At 47.5% G+C, this 19,804-nt stretch overlaps 1 protein-coding gene across 1 annotated transcript in view; it reads left to right on the top strand.

Moving 5' to 3' along the window:
* LOC311122320 (exocyst complex component 6B-like) overlaps nt 1-19,804 on the top strand; it is a gene marked incomplete at its 3' end in the record, with an annotated part of 57,598 nt that overhangs the window by 21,662 nt on the left and 16,132 nt on the right. Inside the window, exons 6-9 of the mRNA XM_084196697.1 lie at nt 1,162-1,207; nt 5,015-5,219; nt 13,041-13,223; nt 18,950-19,018. Of these exons, the coding sequence (XP_084052823.1) occupies nt 1,162-1,207; nt 5,015-5,219; nt 13,041-13,223; nt 18,950-19,018 (503 nt within the window). The remainder of the gene's footprint in view (nt 1-1,161; nt 1,208-5,014; nt 5,220-13,040; nt 13,224-18,949; nt 19,019-19,804) is intronic.

The raw sequence follows: 19,804 nt of genomic DNA, 5'->3' as shown, positions 1-19,804 counted from the left end.
CTTAATGTGCTTCTTCTTGAGCCACTCCTCTGTTGCCTTGGCTGTGTGTTTTGGGTCATTGTCATGCTGGAATACCCATCCACGACCCATTTTCAATGCCCTGGCTGAGGGAAGGAGGTTCTCACCCAAGATTTGATGGTACATGGCCCCGTCCATCGTCCCATTGATGCAGTGAAGTTGTCCTGTCCTCTTAGCATAAAATCACCCCCAAAGCATAATGTTTCCACCTCCATGTTTGACAGTGGGGATGATGTTCTTGGGGTCATAGGCAGCAATCCTCCTCCTCCAAACACGGCGAGTTGAGTTGTTGCCAAAGAGCTCCATTTTGGTCTCATCTGACCAACACTTTCACCCAGTTCTCCTCTGAATCATTCAGATGTTCATTGGCAAACTTCAGACGGCCCTGTATATGTGCTTTCTTGAGCAGGGGGACCTTGCAGGCGCTGCAGGATTTCAGTCCTTCACGGCGTAGTGTGTTACCAATTGTTTTCTTGGTGACTATGGTCCCAGCTGCCTTGAGATCATTGACAAGATCCTCTCGTGTAGTTCTGGGCTGATTCCTCACCGTTCTCCCAGGCAGAGGGAGATTGACAGTTATTTTGTTTCTTCCATTTGCGAATAATCGCACTAACTGTTGTCACCTTCTCACCAAGCTGCTTGGCGATGGTCTTGTAGCCCATTCCAGCCTTGTGTAGGTCTACAATATTGTCCCTGACATCCTTGGAGAGCTCTTTGGTCTTGGCCATGGTGGCGAGTTTGGAATCTGATTGATTGATTGCTTCTGTGTACAGGTGTCTTTTATACAGGTAACAAGCTGAGATTAGGAACACTCCCTTTAAGAGTGTGCTCCTAATCTCAGCTCATTACCTGTATAAAAGACACCTGGGATCCAGAAATCTTTCTGATTGAGAGGGGGTCAAATACTTATTTCCCTCATTAAAATGCAAATCAATTTATAACATTTTTTACATGCGTTTTTCTGGATTTTTTTGTTGTTATTCTGTCTCTCACTGTTCAAATAAACCTACCATTAAAATGATAGACTGATAATTTCTTTGTCAGTGGGCAAACGTACAAAATCAGCAGGGGATCAAATACTTTTTTCCCTCACTGTATCCAACTAATTCACCTCTTCTCCTGTCTGTCTCTTCTGTCTTTCAGTGTTGGAGATGTACAGCAAGCTACAGGAACACATGAGGCTGAAAAGGTTTGTGTTGCGCTTCTCCGACATGTAAACCCTGTTCCTGGAGAGCTACCTTCTCCGACATGTAAATTAATCAGGGCTCTCCAACCCTGTTCCCGGAGAGCTACCTTCTCCGACATGTAAACCCTGTTCCTGGAGAGCTACCTTCTCCGACATGTAAACCCTGTTCCCGGAGAGCTACCTTCTCCGACATGTAAACCCTGTTCCTGGAGAGCTACCTTCTCCGACATGTAAACCCTGTTCCCGGAGAGCTACCTTCTCCGACATGTAAACGCTGTTCCCGGAGAGCTACCTTCTCCGACATGTAAACGCTGTTCCTGGAGAGCTACCTTCTCCGACATGTAAACGCTGTTCCTGGAGAGCTACCTTCTCCGACATGTAAACGCTGTTCCCGGAGAGCTACCTTCTCCGACATGTAAACGCTGTTCCCGGAGAGCTACCTTCTCCGACATGTAAACCCTGTTCCCGGAGAGCTACCTTCTCCGACATGTAAACGCTGTTCCCGGAGAGCTACCTTCTCCGACATGTAAACCCTGTTCCTGGAGAGCTATCTTCTCCGACATGTAAACCCTGTTCCCGGAGAGCTACCTTCTCCAACATGTAAATAAATCAGGGCTCTCCAACCCTGTTCCCGGAGAGCTACCTTCTCCAACATGTAAATAAATCAGGGCTCTCCAACCCTGTTCCCGGAGAGCTACCTTCTCCAACATGTAAATAAATCAGGGCTCTCCAACCCTGTTCCCGGAGAGCTTCCTTCTCCAACATGTAAATAAATCAGGGCTCTCCAACCCTGTTCCCGGAGAGCTACCTTCTCCAACATGTAAATAAATCAGGGCTCTCCAACCCTGTTCCCGGAGAGCTACCTTCTCCAACATGTAAATAAATCAGGGCTCTCCAACCCTGTTCCCGGAGAGCTACCTTCTCCAACATGTAAATAAATCAGGGCTCTCCAACCCTGTTCCCGGAGAGCTACCTTCTCCAACATGTAAATAAATCAGGGCTCTCCAACCCTGTTCCCGGAGAGCTACCTTCTCCAACATGTAAATTAATCAGGGCTCTCCAACCCTGTTCCCGGAGAGCTACCTTCTCCAACATGTAAATAAATCAGGGCTCTCCAACCCTGTTCCCGGAGAGCTACCTTCTCCAACATGTAAATAAATCAGGGCTCTCCAACCCTGTTCCCGGAGAGCTACCTTCCCCGACATGTAAATCAGGGCTCTCCAACCCTGTTCCCGGAGAGCTACTTTCCCCGACATGTAAATCAGGGCTCTCCAACCCTGTTCCCGGAGAGCTACCTTCTCCGACATGTAAATCAGGGCTCTCCAACCCTGTTCCCGGAGAGCTACTTTCCCCGACATGTAAATCAGGGCTCTCCAACCCTGTTCCCGGAGAGCTACCTTCCCCGACATGTAAATCAGGGCTCTCCAACCCTGTTCCCGGAGAGCTACTTTCCCCGACATGTAAATCAGGGCTCTCCAACCCTGTTCCCGGAGAGCTACCTTCCCCGACATGTAAATCAGGGCTCTCCAACCCTGTTCCCGGAGAGCTACCTTCCCCGACATGTAAATCAGGGCTCTCCAACCCTGTTCCCGGAGAGCTACCTTCCCCGACATGTAAATCAGGGCTCTCCAACCCTGTTCCCGGAGAGCTACCTTCTCCAACATGTAAATAAATCAGGGCTCTCCAACCCTGTTCCCGGAGAGCTACCTTCCCCAACATGTAAATCAGGGCTCTCCAACCCTGTTCCCGGAGAGCTACCTTCCCCAACATGTAAATCAGGGCTCTCCAACCCTGTTCCCGGAGAGCTACTTTCCCCGACATGTAAATCAGGGCTCTCCAACCCTGTTCCCGGAGAGCTACCTTCTCCGACATGTAAATCAGGGCTCTCCAACCCTGTTCCCGGAGAGCTACTTTCCCCGACATGTAAATCAGGGCTCTCCAACCCTGTTCCCGGAGAGCTACCTTCCCCGACATGTAAATCAGGGCTCTCCAACCCTGTTCCCGGAGAGCTACTTTCCCCGACATGTAAATCAGGGCTCTCCAACCCTGTTCCCGGAGAGCTACCTTCCCCGACATGTAAATCAGGGCTCTCCAACCCTGTTCCCGGAGAGCTACTTTCCCCGACATGTAAATCAGGGCTCTCCAACCCTGTTCCCGGAGAGCTACCTTCTCCGATATGTAAATCCGGGCTCTCCAACCCTGTTCCCGGAGAGCTACTTTCCCCGACATATAAATCAGGGCTCTCCAACCCTGTTCCCGGAGAGCTACCTTCCCCGACATGTAAATCAGGGCTCTCCAACCCTGTTCCCGGAGAGCTACTTTCCCCGACATGTAAATCAGGGCTCTCCAACCCTGTTCCCGGAGAGCTACCTTCCCCGACATGTAAATCAGGGCTCTCCAACCCTGTTCCCGGAGAGCTACCTTCCCCGACATGTAAATCAGGGCTCTCCAACCCTGTTCCCGGAGAGCTACCTTCCCCGACATGTAAATCAGGGCTCTCCAACCCTGTTCCCGGAGAGCTACCTTCTCCAACATGTACATGGATCACATTATCCTATCTCTCTCCTCTCTGCCTGTCTGTCTCTTTCTGATGTCGCTGTCTGTCTCTTTCTGACGTAACTAGGGGGCGACAAAGATCCACCAACTGAGCTATCTTCCTCTCTCTTCCTTCCTCTCTCTCTCCCCCATCCTCTCTCTCTCCCCCCTTCCTCTCTCTCTCTCCCCCCTTCCTCTCTCTCTCTCCCCCCTTCCTCTCTCTCTCTCCCCCCTTCCTCTCTCTCTCTCCCCCCTTCCTCTCTCTCTCCCCCCTTCCTCTCTCTCTCGCCCCTTCCTCTCTCTCTCCTCCTTCCTCTCTCTCTCCCCCCTTCCTCTCTCTCTCCTCCTTCCTCTCTCTCTCCCCCCTTCCTCTCTCTCTCCCCCCTTCCTCTCTCTCTCTCTCTCTCTGTCCTGAGCCTGACCTGTTGTGTGCCTTGTGAGTCATAAATTGTTATTTGTTTGTTGCTTGGCCAACAGCACACAGGGAGCAGAGAAAGGTCGGCCAATCCACACTGTGTGTGTGTGAGGAATGCTGTGTCTGTGTGTGTGTGAGGAATGCTGTGTGTGTGTGAGAGAGGAATGCTGTGTGAGAGGAAAGGTGTGTGTGTGTGTGTGTGTGTGAGGAATGCTGTGTGTGTGTGTGTGTGTGTGTGTGTGAGGAATGCTGTGTGTGTGTGTGTGTGTGTGCGTGAGGAATGCTGTGTGTGTGTGTGTGTGTGTGTGCGTGAGAGGAATGCTGTGTGTGAGAGGAATGCTGTGTGTGAGAGGAATGCTGTGTGTGTGAGAGGAATGTTCTGTGTGTGTGAGAGAGAGGAATGCTGTGTGTGTGTGTGAGAGAGAGGAATGCTTTGTGTGTGTGTGAGAGGAATGCTTTGTGTGTGAGAGGAATGCTTTGTGTGTGTGTGTGAGAGAGGAATGCTGTGTGTGTGTGTGAGAGGGATGCTTTGTGTGAGAGAGGAATGCTTTGTGTGTGTGTGTGAGAGAGAGATGCTGTGTGTGTGTGAGAGAGGAATGCTTTGTGTGTGTGTGTGAGAGAGAGATGCTGTGTGTGTGTGTGAGAGAGAGGGGGGGAGAGAGATTGAGGGAGGGAGAGATTGAGGGAGGGAGAGATTGAGGGAGGGAGGGAGGAATGAAGTGTGTGGTGCAGTTCACTGGTGTTTTCTTAACCCCTCTCCACTGCCGGGCCTCCCCTTTTAGGTTTCTAGCTTATTTTGGAGTGAGACTTTTTTTATTTGTGTGTGTTAACCCCTCTCTCCCCCGCCGTCCCTTCTCTAGGTACTACCCAGCGCTGCGGACCCTAGAGCTGCTGGAACAGACCTGTCTCCCCAGAGCGGGCCAGTACAGGTTCTGCTCCATCATGTCTGACAATATCCCCAGACTGAGGACCCTCATCAGAGACACAGCCATGTCTCAACTCAAAGACTTCCTGGAGAGCATCAGGAAACATTCAGACAAGATAGGAGAGACTGCCATGAAACAGGTGAGTCTCATCTTTCCTCCTCTCCCTATCTCCTCTCTCTCTCTCTGTCTGTGTCTCTCTCTCTCTGTCTGTGTCTCTCTCTCTCTGTCTGTGTCTCTCTCTGTCTGTGTCTCTGTCTGTGTCTCTCTCTGTCTGTCTGTCTGTGTCTCTGTCTGTCTGTGTCTCTGTCTGTCTGTGTCTCTCTCTCTCTGTCTGTGTGTCTCTCTCTCTCTGTCTGTGTCTCTCTCTCTCTGTCTGTGTGTCTCTCTCTCTCTGTCTGTGTCTCTCTCTGTGTCTCTCTCTGTCTGTGTCTCTCTCTGTCTGTCTGTCTCTGTCTGTCTGTGTCTCTCTCGGCCTTGGGGAACAGATGAACAGTTGAAGTACTGTATGTGTTGGCGTCTCCTGCAGAGTAGCGCCACTGTGTTTGTTTACTGGGACTGTGTGTGTGTGTGTGTGTGTGTGTGTGTGTGTGTGTGTGTGTGTGAGAGCTAATAAAACGTCCCTAAACAAGGCAGGGATGGATACCAGCCTAAAACCTACTCTACTGGTGACAGAGCTAGTAGACATGGATAGTGTGTTAGTAGACATGGATAGTGTGTTGGAGCTAGTAGACATGGATAGTGTGTTTGTAGACATGGATAGTGTGTTTGTGGGCAACATCAAAAACAGAAATGTGAGAGGAGGGGGGAGCTGCACTTCCTAACCTCCTGCCAAATGTATGACCATATTAGAGGAGGGGGGAGCTGCACTTCCTAACCTCCTGCCAAATGTATGACCATATTAGAGACACATATTTCCCTCAGATTACAGCGATCCACAAAGAATTCCAAAACAAATCCAATTTGGATAAACTCCCTTATCTACTGGGTGAAATGCCACATTGTGCAATCACAGCTGCAAGATTTGTGACCTGTTGCCACAAGAAAAGGGCAACCAGTGAAGAACAAACACCATTGTAAATACAACCCATATTAATGTTTATTTATTTTCCCTTTTGTACTTTAACTATTTCCACATTATTACAACACTGTATATAGACATAATATAACATTTGAAATGTCTTTATTCTTTTGGAACATCTGAGTGTAATGTTTACTGTTAATATTTTTATTGTTTAATTTTTTACATTTACATTTTTTGTCATTTAGCAGACGCTCTTATCCAGAGCGACTTACAGTTAGTGAGTGCATACATTATAATTTTTTTGTTTACATTTTTTATACCGGCCCCCCATGGGAATCGAACCCACAACCCTGGCGTTGCAAACGCCATGCTCTACCAACTGAGCTACCTCCCTGCCGGCCATTCCCTCCCCTACCCTGGACGACGCTGGGCCAATTGTGCGCCGCCCCATGGGTCTCCCGGTCGCGGCCGGCTACGACAGAGCCTGGATTCGAACCAGGATCTCTAGTGGCACAGCTAGCACTGCGATGCAGTGCCTTAGACCACTGCGCCACTTGTTTATTATCTATTTCACTTGCTTTGGAAATGTAAAAATATGTTTCCCATGCCAATAAAGCCCCTTGAATTGAAATTGAGAGACCCTTGAATTGAGAGAGGGAGAGACCCTTAAATTGAATTGAGAGAGACCCTTGAATTGAATTGAGAGAGACCCTTAAATTGAATTGAGAGGGAGAGAAACCCATAGATCTCTGTCCACAGTACCTTGAATTGTATTTTGGGTATTCTTGGGTGTAATTCCTCTCTTGTCCTATAGGGATCAGTAGAGCACAGTGGTAGAGCTGTAGCTATTACCTAACCACAGGTCTAGGATCAGATATCCTCAGCCTTAATCTAACACACACACACACACACACACACACACACACACACACACACACACACACACACACACACAATAGCCTGAATCTCACCCTGAACCATTAGAGGGCTGAAATAATATCTGATCCCAGAGCTGTTAGTTAGGGATAAGCTATATACTGCGGTCTATATTTAAGCAATAAAGCCCAAGGGGGTGTGGTATATTTAAGCAATAAAGCCCAAGGGGGTGTGGTATATGGCCAATATACCATGGCCAAGGGCACGACGCAACACGGAGTGGCTGGATACCGGCCCTTAGCCGTGGTCCGTTGGCCGTGTATCACAAACCCAGAGGTGCCTTTATTGCAATTATAAACTGGTTACCAGCGTAATTAGAGCAGCAAAAATGACGTGTTTTGTCATACCCGTGGTATACGGTCTGATATACCACGGCTGTCAGCCAATCAGCATTCAGGGATTGAACCACCCAGTTTATAATAACTGAAATAATATCTGTCCCTAGAGCTGTTAGTTAGGGATAGTCTATATAACTCTGATCTATATTATCTGACCCTAGAGCTGGAGAGAGGGGAGAGGAGAGGAGAGGAGAGGAGAGGAGAGGAGAGGAGAGGAGAGGAGAGGAGAGGAGAGGAGAGGGGAAGAGGAGGGGAGGAGAGGGGAAGAGGAGAGGGGAAGAGGAGAGGGGAAGAGGAGAGGAGAGGGGAAGAGGAGAGGGGAAGAGGAGAGGGGAAGAGGAGAGGAGGAGGGGAAGAGGAGTGGGGAAGAGGAGGGGGGAGGGATGGAACTGGAGCGCAGTCTTTTCCTTTCTTTTTTCGCTCACTTGCTCTTTATTAGTATCTCATCTCATTGTCTTCTCCTGAAAGGTATCCTCCTCTCGGTCTGTCTCTCTCTCTCTCTCTGTCTCTCTCTGTCTCTCTCTGTCTCTCTCTCTCTCTCTCTCTCTCTCTGTCTCTCGCTCTTTCATGCAGTGGCTGTCTGTCTTTTTCTTTCATTCTGTTTCCATCTCTTCATTCCGTTTGTCTCCCCCCTCTCTCTCTCTCTCTCCTTTCTCTCTTTCCCTCTGTCTCTCTAAGTTCAGTGCCAGTAGTGCATTTTCAGTAGTTCGACACACACACTAATGGGAACCACATTTCTCTGTCTGTGAAGTGGAAGAAGATTGATCACCTGTCTCTAGTTACCAACCACACACACACGCATACACACACACACACACACACACACACACACACACACACACACACACTGTGTGTCTTGCCTCTCAAAGCTCCTTATTGACAAATAATTTAGAATAACAGACAGCTGTCCCACTTTTACTCTTTCATTCCATCCTTCTCCCCTTTACCTCATCCCCCCCCCCTCTCTCTCTCTTCTCCTCATCCCCCCTCTCTCTCTCTCTCTCTTCTCCTCATCCCCCCTCTCTCTCTCTCTCTCTTCTCCTCATCCCCCCTCTCTCTCTCTTCTCCTCATCCCCCCCCCCTCTCTCTCTCTCTCTCTCTCTCTCTTTACCTCATCCCCCCTCTCTCTCTCTCTCTCTCTCTTCTCCTCATCCCCCCTCTCTCTCTCTCTCTCCCCTTTACCTCATCCCCCCTCTCTCTCTCTCTTCTCCTCATCCCCCCTCTCTCTCTCTCTCTCTCTCTCTCTCTTCTCCTCATCCCCCTCTCTCTCTCTCTCTCTCTCTCTCTCTCTCTCTCTCTCTCTCTCTCTCTCTCTCTCTCTCTCTCTCTCTCTCTCTCTCTCTCTCTCTCTCTCTCTCTCTCTCTTCTCCTCATCCCCCCTCTCTCTCTCTCTCTTCTCCTCATCCCCCCTCTCTCTCTCTCTTCTCCTCATCCCCCCTCTCTCTCTCTCTCTCTCTCTCTCTCTTCTCCTCATCCCCCCTCTCTCTCTCTTCTCCTCATCCCCTCTCTCTCTCTCTCTCTCTCTCTCTCTTCTCCTCATCCCCCTCTCTCTTCTCCTCATCCCCCTCTCTCTTCTCCTCATCCCCCTCTCTCTCTTCTCCTCATCCCCCTCTCTCTCTCTCTCTCTTCCTCCCCCTGCTCTTTCCCCCTCTCAACCCCTTCTCTGTGTGTTCCTGAAAATCTGAAGCAACCAGCTAGGGGACTCTAGTTCTCTACTCTCCAACATATTTAGTGTCATCAGTAACCAGCTAGGGGACTCTAGTTCTCTGTTCTCCAACATCATATTTAGTGGCATCAGTAACCAGCTAGGGGACTCTAGTTCTCTGTTCTCCAACATCATATTTAGTGGCAACAGTAACCAGCTAGGGGACTCTAGTTCTCTGTTCTCCATCATATTTAGTGTCATCAGTAACCCGCTAGGGGACTCTAGTACTCTGTTCTCCAACATCATATTTAGTGTCATCAGTAACCAGCTAGGGGACTCTAGTTCTCTGTTCTCCAACATCATATTTAGTGTCATCAGTAACCAGCTAGGGGACTCTAGTACTCTGTTCTCCAACATCATATTTAGTGGCATCAGTAACCAGCTAGGGGACTCTAGTTCTCTGTTCTCCAACATCATATTTAGTGGCATCAGTAACCAGCTAGGGGACTCTAGTTCTCTGTTCTCCAACATCATATTTAGTGTCATCAGTAACCAGCTAGGGGACTCTAGTTCTCTGTTCTCCAACATCATATTTAGTGGCATCAGTAACCAGCTAGGGGACTCTAGTTCTCTGTTCTCCAACATCATATTTAGTGTCATCAGTAACCAGCTAGGGGACTCTAGTTCTCTGTTCTTCATCATATTTAGTGTCATCAGTAACCAGCTAGGGGACTCTAGTTCTCTGTTCTCCAACATCATATTTAGTGTCATCAGTAACCAGCTAGGGGACTCTAGTTCTCTGTTCTCCATCATATTTAGTGTCATCAGTAACCAGCTAGGGGACTCTAGTTCTCTGTTCTTCATCATATTTAGTGTCATCAGTAACCAGCTAGGGGACTCTAGTACTCTGTTCTCCAACATCATATTTAGTGTCATCAGTAACCAGCTAGGGGACTCTAGTTCTCTGTTCTCCAACATCATATTTAGTGTCATCAGTAACCAGCTAGGGGACTCTAGTTCTCTGTTCTCCAACATCATATTTAGTGGCATCAGTAACCAGCTAGGGGACTCTAGTTCTCTGTTCTTCATCATATTTAGTGTCATCAGTAACCAGCTAGGGGACTCTAGTTCTCTGTTCTCCAACATCATATTTAGTGTCATCAGTAACCAGCTAGGGGACTCTAGTTCTCTGTTCTCCATCATATTTAGTGGCATCAGTAACCAGCTAGGGGACTCTAGTTCTCTGCTCTCCATCATATTTAGTGTCATCAGTAACCAGCTTGGGGACTCTAGTTCTCTGTTCTCCAACATCATATTTAGTGTCATCAGTAACCAGCTTGAGGACTCTAGTTCTCTGTTCTCCAACATCATATTTAGTGTCATCAGTAACCAGCTAGGGGACTCTAGTTCTCTGTTCTCCAACATCATATTTAGTGTCATCAGTAACCAGCTAGGGGACTCTAGTTCTCTGTTCTCCAACATCATATTTAGTGGCATCAGTAACCAGCTAGGGGACTCTAGTTCTCTGTTCTCCAACATCATATTTAGTGGCATCAGTAACCAGCTAGGGGACTCTAGTTCTCTGTTCTCCAACATCATATTTAGTGGCATCAGTAACCAGCTAGGGGACTCTAGTTCTCTGCTCTCCAACATCATATTTAGTGGCATCAGTAACCAGCTAGGGGACTCTAGTTCTCTGTTCTCCAACATCATATTTAGTGTCATCAGTAACCAGCTAGGGGACTCTAGTTCTCTGTTCTCCAACATCATATTTAGTGGCATCAGTAACCAGCTAGGGGACTCTAGTTCTCTGTTCTCCAACATCATATTTAGTGTCATCAGTAACCAGCTAGGGGACTCTAGTTCTCTGTTCTCCAACATCATATTTAGTGGCATCAGTAACCAGCTAGGGGACTCTAGTTCTCTGTTCTCCAACATCATATTTAGTGGCATCAGTAACCAGCTAGGGGACTCTAGTTCTCTGTTCTCCAACATCATATTTAGTGGCATCAGTAACCAGCTAGGGGACTCTAGTTCTCTGTTCTCCAACATCATATTTAGTGGCATCAGTAACCAGCTAGGGGACTCTAGTTCTCTGTTCTCCAACATCATATTTAGTGTCATCAGTAACCAGCTAGGGGACTCTAGTTCTCTGTTCTCCAACATCATATTTAGTGTCATCAGTAACCAGCTAGGGGACTCTAGTTCTCTGTTCTCCATCATATTTAGTGGCATCAGTAACCAGCTAGGGGACTCTAGTTCTCTGTTCTCCAACATCATATTTAGTGTCATCAGTAACCAGCTAGGGGACTCTAGTTCTCTGTTCTCCAACATCATATTTAGTGTCATCAGTAACCAGCTAGGGGACTCTAGTTCTCTGTTCTCCAACATCATATTTAGTGGCATCAGTAACCAGCTAGGGGACTCTAGTTCTCTGTTCTCCAACATCATATTTAGTGGCATCAGTAACCAGCTAGGGGACTCTAGTTCTCTGCTCTCCAACATCATATTTAGTGGCATCAGTAACCAGCTAGGGGACTCTAGTTCTCTGCTCTCCAACATCATATTTAGTGGCATCAGTAACCAGCTAGGGGACTCTAGTTCTCTGCTCTCCAACATCATATTTAGTGGCATCAGTAACCAGCTAGGGGACTCTAGTTCTCTGTTCTCCAACATCATATTTAGTGTCATCAGTAACCAGCTAGGGGACTCTAGTTCTCTGTTCTCCAACATCATATTTAGTGGCATCAGTAACCAGCTAGGGGACTCTAGTTCTCTGTTCTCCAACATCATATTTAGTGGCATCAGTAACCAGCTAGGGGACTCTAGTTCTCTGCTCTCCAACATCATATTTAGTGGCATCAGTAACCAGCTAGGGGACTCTAGTTCTCTGTTCTCCAACATCATATTTAGTGGCATCAGTAACCAGCTAGGGGACTCTAGTTCTCTGCTCTCCAATATCATATTTAGTGGCATCAGATGCTCCACAATTTGTTACTTCGTTTGTCAGTTAAGTAGCCGACCACAAAAGGGTTAGTGGTCGGCTGTTTGACTGGCAGCCGGCGGTTGTGGAACATTCTGAGCATTCTCTGACGCACATCCGCACACTTGAGGTTAGGTTGCAGTGCAACGCTAAACTCGGTCCCACTAGAGGAACAAAGAGGAACCAAACAAAGGGTCCTACCACTTTAACCACTTGACAGGGCATAATGACTTGTTTGCGTGCGAGTGATGAGAGCGAGGGATGGAGGGAGAGGAGGGGGGGAAGAGGTAGAGGAGAGTACATTTCGGAGTCCCCCTCTTACCCATGGGAATTCCCTTGTTGACAGCACACACACACTCAACTGAAGTTACTTAATTAGCGAACGTCGACCAAAGCCTTTGACGTAGTCTATGACATAGGTTATGCCATAGGAGCTTCTTTAAAAAGAAAAGAGTGTATTCTTCGTCTTTTCAGCGTACATTTTTCCACCCCATTCTCTCTGTCAATCTCTACCTTCTCCATTCTCTCTGTCAATCTCTACCTTCTCCATTCTCTCTGTCAATCTCTACCTTCTCCATTCTCTCTGTCAATCTCTACCTTCTCCATTCTCTCTATCAATCTCTACCTTCTCCATTCTCTCTGTCAATCTCTACCTTCTCCATTCTCTCTGTCAATCTCAGCTACTGCTCTAAGGATCAGCTAAACCTTGGGGGGGGGGTTTAATTTGATATACTAGGAGCCCCATAAGCCAACGCCAATGGCGACAGCCAGTCTTACTGGCGTCCGCATTGACACAGAGTAGATTTGAAGTTTGATGGGAACAGCAGTGATTGCTGTGAAAGAGTGGAGGTGGATAGAAGGCGGATGGATGGAGTATTGGAAAGATGAGAATGGTGTTTTGTTTTGAGGAGGAATAGAAAGAGAATGATGGGGAATGCAATCTGACACCGGTTTTCTCTCTAGAAGATTGTCCTGTGTTTGTAATTCTAACTCTGTGTGTGTGTGTGTGTGTATAACTAACTGTGTGTATATACCAGGCCCAGGTCCAGCGCTCGTTGGACAGCACCGTGTCACTCCAACAGAGAGCTGCGGTTGGTCGACGGCTGAGGAAGGAGGCGGGACTAGGTGTGGGGACTGATGTTGACGGACAGGGCAGCGGCCCAATGACTAAACAAGACTCTGCAGTACTGGATGTAGAGGGGGAGGAGGATGAAGATGAGGTACCTTTGGTGGGGGGGTTTGTTGTGTGTGTGTGTGTGTGTGTGTGTACTTGGTGATCCCAACATTGTCCCTCCCTCCCTCCCTCCCTCCCTCCCTCCCTCCCATTCTCTTACCCCCTTGAGAACCCTCCCCTCCTCTCTCCTCTCCTCTCCTCCTGAGACAGAGGGCATTCTCCTGTTAACTGCTGCCAATCTTACAACCATTCCCTCCCTCCCTCCCTCCCTCCCTCCCTCCCTCCCTCCCTCCCTCCCTCCCTCCCTCCCTCCCTCCCTCCCTCCCATTCTCTTACCCCCTTGAGAACCCTCCCCTCCCCTCCTCTCCTCCCTCTTTCCTGTGCCAGAGCTGAGACAGAGGGCATTCTCCTGTTAACTGCTGCCAATCTTACAACCTTTCCCTCCCTCCTTCCTCCCATTCTTTCTAAGCTACTGTTGGTGAACTCAGCCCCTCCTCTCCTCTCCTCCCTCAGTGACATCCCTCTTTCCTATGCCAGGCTGCTGGCAGGTCAAGGGTTTGGTCAAGGGGTAAGGCTGGAATGGGATGCCAGGGAAGAGGGTGAGGGTTTGGTCAAGGGGTAAGGCTGGAATGGGATGCCAGGGAAGAGGGTGAGGGTTTGGTCAAGGGGTAAGGCTGGAATGGGATGCCAGGGAAGAGGGTGAGGGTTTGGTCAAGGGGTAAGGCTGGAATGGGATGCCAGGCATTATTTCTTCTACTCCCCTCCCCTACCTCGGCTCTAGCCATGACTGACCCCTGACCCCTGACCCCTGACCCTGGGGTTGTTATGACTCCAAACTAAAGAACATTCCACTGGGTTTGTTTTCGTATTGTGCGTGAGTTTCCCCTCCTGTCCCAGGGCAGTGCTGTTCTAGGCTGGTGTTGTTCCCAGCTCAGTACATGAAAGCCTTGCATTGTCTTCCACCTTACGCGTTTTAACAGCTGAGGAACACTATTCCACAGAGATGGGGACAGGATGTTGTTTGTGTGATTGGTCAGAACATCAGGTCTCAAAAACATGACCCTGCCAACCCCTCTACCCCTTTTTGGAGAGGGTCAAAGGGTCAAGCGGTCGAGTTGTATTGACTTCCTGCTACTGTGTGTTTCCTTTACTACCTACCCTAGGGTCAAAGGGTCAAGCGGTCGAGTTGTATTGACTTCCTGCTACTGTGTGTTTCCTTTACTACCTACCCTAGGGTCAAAGGGTCAAGCGGTCGAGTTGTATTGACTTCCTGCTACTGTGTGTTTCCTTTACTACCTACCCTAGGGTCAAAGGGTCAAGCGGTCGAGTTGTATTGACTTCCTGCTACTGTGTGTTTCCTTTACTACCTACCCTAGGGTCAAAGGGTCAAGCGGTCGAGTTGTATTGACTTCCTGCTACTGTATGTTTCCTTTACTACCTACCCTGTCCTTACTGTGTATTGACTTCCTGCTACTGTGTGTTTCCTTTACTACCTACCCTGTCCTTACTGTGTATTGACTTCCTGCTACTGTGTGTTTCCTTTACTACCTACCCTGTCCTTACTGTGTTCAGATCCAAGTCTCCTTTCCTTCCACCCCTCTCTGTCTTCATCCCTCTCTCCAACCCTCCCTCCAACCCTCCCTCCATCCCTCCCTCCGTCCATCCCTCCCTCCCTCTATCTCTCCCTCCATCCCTCTCTCCAACCCTCCCTCCAACCCTCCCTCCATCCCTCCCTCCATCCCTCCCTCCAACCCTCCCTCCATCCCTCCCTCCATCCCTCTCTCCATCCCTCTCTCCATCCCTCTCTCCATCCCTCTCTCCATCCCTCCCTCCATCCCTCCATCCATCCCTCCATCCCTCCCTCCATCCCTCCCTCTATCTCTCCCTCCATCCCTCCCTCTATCTCTCCCTCTATCTCTCCCTCTATCTCTCCCTCCATCCCTCCCTCCACCCTCCCTCCATCCCTCCTTCCATCCCTCCCTCCATCCCTCCCTCCATCCCTCCCTCTATCTCTCCCTCTATCCCTCCCTCTATCCCTCCCTCTATCCCTCCCTCTATCCCTCCCTCTATCCCTCTCTCTATCCCTCTCTCCAACCCTCCCTCCACCCCTCCATCCATCCACCCCTCCCTCCCTCCATCCCTCCCTCCATCCCTCCCTCTATCTCTCCCTCTATCCCTCCCTCTATCCCTCTCTCCAACCCTGTCTCTCATTCCTTTCATATCTTTCTCTATCAAATCAAATCAAATTGTATTTGTCACATGCGCAGAATACAACAGGTGTACACCTTACCGTGAAATGCTTACTTACAGCCCTTAACCAACAGTGCATTTATTTTTTTATAAAAAAGTAAAATAAAATGACAACAAAAAAGTGTTGAGGAAAAAAAGAGCAGAAGTAAAATAAAATAACGGTAGGGAGGCTATATATACAGGGGGGTACCGGTGCAGAGTCAATGTGCGGGGGCACCGGCTAGTTGAGGTAGTTGAGCTAATACAGTGGGGGAAAAAAGTATTTAGTCAGCCACCAATTGTGCAAGTTCTCCCACTTAAAAAGATGAGAGAGGCCTGTAATTCTCATCATAGGTGCACGTCAATTATGACAGACAAAATTAGAAAAAAAAATCCAGAAAATCACATTGTAGGATTTTTTATGAATTTATTTGCAAATTATGGTGGAAAATAAGTATTTGGTCACCTACAAACAAGCAAGATTTCTGGCTCTCACAGACCTGTAAATTTCTTCTTTAAGAGGCTCCTCTGTCCTCCACTCGTTACCTGTATTAATGGCACCTGTTTGAACTTGTTATCAGTATAAAAGACACCTGTCCACAACCTCAAACAGTCACACTCCAAACTCCACTATGGCCAAGACCAAAGAGCTGTCAAAGGACACCAGAAACAAAATTGTAGACCTGCACCAGGCTGGGAAGACTGAATCTGCAATAGGTAAGCAGCTTGGTTTGAAGAAATCAACTGTGGGAGCAATTATTAGGAAATGGAAGACATACAAGACCACTGATAATCTCCCTCGATCTGGGGCTCCACGCAAGATCTCACCCCGTGGGGTCAAAATGATCACAAGAACGGTGAGCAAAAATCCCAGAACCACACGGGGGAACCTAGTGAATGACCTGCAGAGAGCTGGGACCAAAGTAACAAAGCCTACCATCAGTAAAACACTACGCCGCCAGGGACTCAAATCCTGCAGTGCTAGACGTGTCCCCCTGCTTAAGCCAGTACATGTCCAGGCCCGTCTGAAGTTTGCTAGAGTGCATTTGGATGATCCAGAAGAGGATTGGGAGAATGTCATATGGTCAGATGAAACCAAAATAGAACTTTTTGGTAAAAACTCAATTCGTCGTGTTTGGAGGACAAAGAATGCTGAGTTGCATCCAAAGAACACCATACCTACTGTGAAGCATGGGGGTGGAAACATCATGCTTTGGGGCTGTTTTTCTGCAAAGGGACCAGGACGACTGATCCGTGTAAAGGAAAGAATGAATGGGGCCATGTATCGTGAGATTTTGAGTGAAAACCTCCTTCCATCAGCAAGGGCATTGAAGATGAAACGTGGCTGGGTCTTTCAGCATGACAATGATCCCAAACACACCGCCCGGGCAACGAAGGAGTGGCTTCGTAAGAAGCATTTCAAGGTCCTGGAGTGGCCTAGCCAGTCTCCAGATCTCAACCCCATAGAAAATCTTTGGAGGGAGTTGAAAGTCTGTGTTGCCCAGCGACATCCCCAAAACATCACTGCTCTAGAGGAGATCTGCATGGAGGAATGGGCCAAAATACCAGCAACAGTGTGTGAAAACCTTGTGAAGACTTACAGAAAACGTTTGACATGTGTCATTGCCAACGAAGGGTATATAACAAAGTATTGAGAAACGTTTGTTATTGACCAAATACTTATTTTCCACCATAATTTGCAAATAAATTCATAAAAAATCCTACAATGTGATTTTCTGGATTTTTTTTCCTCATTTTGTCTGTCATAGTTGACATGTACCTATGATGAAAATTACAGGCCTCTCTCATCTTTTTAAGTGGGAGAACTTGCACAATTGGTGGCTGACTAAATACTTTTTTTCCCCACTGTATGTACATGTGGGTAGAGTTAAAGTGACTATGCATAAATAATTAACAGAGTAGCAGCAGCGTAAAAAGATGGGGTGGGGGTGCAAATAGTCCGGGTAGCCATGATTAGCTGTTCAGGAGTCTTATGGCACGTTCCCTTCCTCTGTCCCTCCGGTCCTGTGTTCAGACCCAAGTCTCTCTGTCTCATTCCTCGTTCCAACCCCATTTCTCATTCCCTACATCAATCCCTCCCTCTATCTCTCCCTCTATCCTTCCCTCTATCCCTCCCTCTATCCCTCCATCCCTCCCTCCATCCCTCCCTCTATCCCTCCCTCTATCCCTCCCTCTATCCCTCCCTCTATCCTTCTATCCCTCCATCCATCTCTCCCTCCATCCCTCCCTCTATCCCTCTATCCCTCCCTCTATCCCTCTATCCATCCCTCCCTCTATCTCTCCCTCTATCCCTCCCTCCATCCCTCCCTCTATCTCCCTCTCTCTCCCTCTATCCCTCCCTCCATCCCTCCCTCTATCCCTCCCTCTATCCCTCCCTCTATCCCTCCCTCTATCCCTCCATCCATCCCTCCCTCTATCTCTCCCTCTATCCCTCCCTCTATCCCTCCCTCTATCCCTCCATCCCTCCCTCCATCCCTCCCTCCATCCCTCCCTCTATCCCTCCCTCTATCCTTCTATCCCTCCATCCATCTCTCTATCCCTCTATCCCTCCCTCTATCCATCCCTCCCTCTATCCATCCCTCCCTCTATCTCTCCCTCTATCTCTCCCTCCATCCCTCCCTCTATCTCTCCCTATATCCCTCCCTCTATCCCTCCCTCCATCCCTCCCTCTATCCCTCCCTCTATCTCTCCCTCTATCCCTCCCTCTATCCCTCCCTCTATCCCTCCCTCTATCCCTCCCTCTATCCCTCCCTCTATCTCTCCATGCAAACATCGTTTCTGAAATTCTTATGTTCTTGGCTCTAAAACGCTCCATGTTCTGCGTCACAAATAGCACTGTATTATCACTGTATTATCACTTTATTATCACTGTATTATCACTGTATTATTACTGTATTATTACTGTATTATCACTGTATTATCACTGTATTACTGTATCACTGTATTATCACTGTATTATCACTGTATTATCACTGTATTATTACTGTATTATTACTGTATTATCACTGTATTATTACTGTATTATCACTGTATTACTGTATTATTACTGTATTATTACTGTATTATTACTGTATTATTACTGTATTATCACTGTATTATCACTGTATTACTGTATTATCACTGTATTATTACTGTATTATTACTGTATTATTACTGTATTATCTGTATTATTACTGTATTACTGTATTACTGTATTACTGTATTATCACTGTATTATTACTGTATTATCACTGTATTATCACTGTATTATTACTGTATTACTGTATTACTGTATTATTACTGTAGTATTACTGTATTACTGTATTATTACTGTATTATTACTGTATTATCACTATTACCTATATAGTGCACTTTTCACCTTGCCGCTGAATGTGTCAACGAAGGGGGATGAAATGGAGGGATGAAATGGAGGGATGAAATGGAGGGATGAAATGGAGGGATGAAGGTAGAGACATTTGTTGTTGTGTGAACTGGAGGACCAAAAGATAATGGCGTCTCTGTCTGTGTTTCTGTCTCTCTCAGGTACCAGGGGCCCAGGGGCTGGTAGACTTTTCTCCAGTGTACCGATGCCTCCACATCTACACCGTTCTGGTGAGTCCCCCCTCCTCTTTCTCCTGTCCTCTCCTCCTTTTACTTTGGGAGGTTCTCAATTGGTTTTGCTAACTCCTCCATCCTCTCCTCACCTCCTTTTGAAAAAGGTCAAAGGTAATCGAGGAGAGGAGGCGAGGAGAGGGAATATGGAAAACAAATGCGCTTGTAAGAATTGACTCTCCTTTTCCAATCGCGCGGCATCAGGCACATGACGTTTAGAGGAGGAATCGCTAAATATGTTGTCAAAAGAAATATAACCATTTTTTATAGATAAAGGCATCATTAGCATATTGTTTTTAAATGTTTGCATGCTTTTGTCCTCTGACAAAACAACAGCTGATTCAAAGGGGGTGTGGCACTCAGGTAGGATACACATGACTATCCTCAACCAGATGTGGCTGTTGAAGAGAGGAGGACACTCTTCCGTTCGCCTTCAACCACTTGACCACTTATCGCTTTCCGGGTCATGGAGGAGAGAAGAGAGGACGGTCTTTTCACCAAATGAGAATCCCCCTGTGACTCTTTTCCTCCTGTCATCTCCTCCCTTCATCTCTTTTCTCCATTAGTGTGTGTGTATGTATATATATATATATATATATATATATATATATATATATATTACATATACAGTGGGGGAAAAAAAGTATTTAGTCAGCCACCAATTGTGTAAGTTCTCCCACTTAAAAAGATGAGAGAGGCCTGTAATTTTCATCATAGGTACACGTCAACTATGACAGACAAAATGAGAATTTTTTTTCCTGAAAATCACATTGTAGGATTTTTAAT

This window comes from Coregonus lavaretus (genome assembly GCF_964263955.1).
Source record: "Coregonus lavaretus genome assembly, contig: HAP1_SCAFFOLD_2336, whole genome shotgun sequence".
Classification (NCBI taxonomy): Eukaryota; Metazoa; Chordata; class Actinopteri; order Salmoniformes; family Salmonidae; genus Coregonus; species Coregonus lavaretus.
The sequence above is the reverse complement of the archived record's forward strand: the minus strand, read 5'-3'. Positions and strand labels throughout refer to the sequence as shown.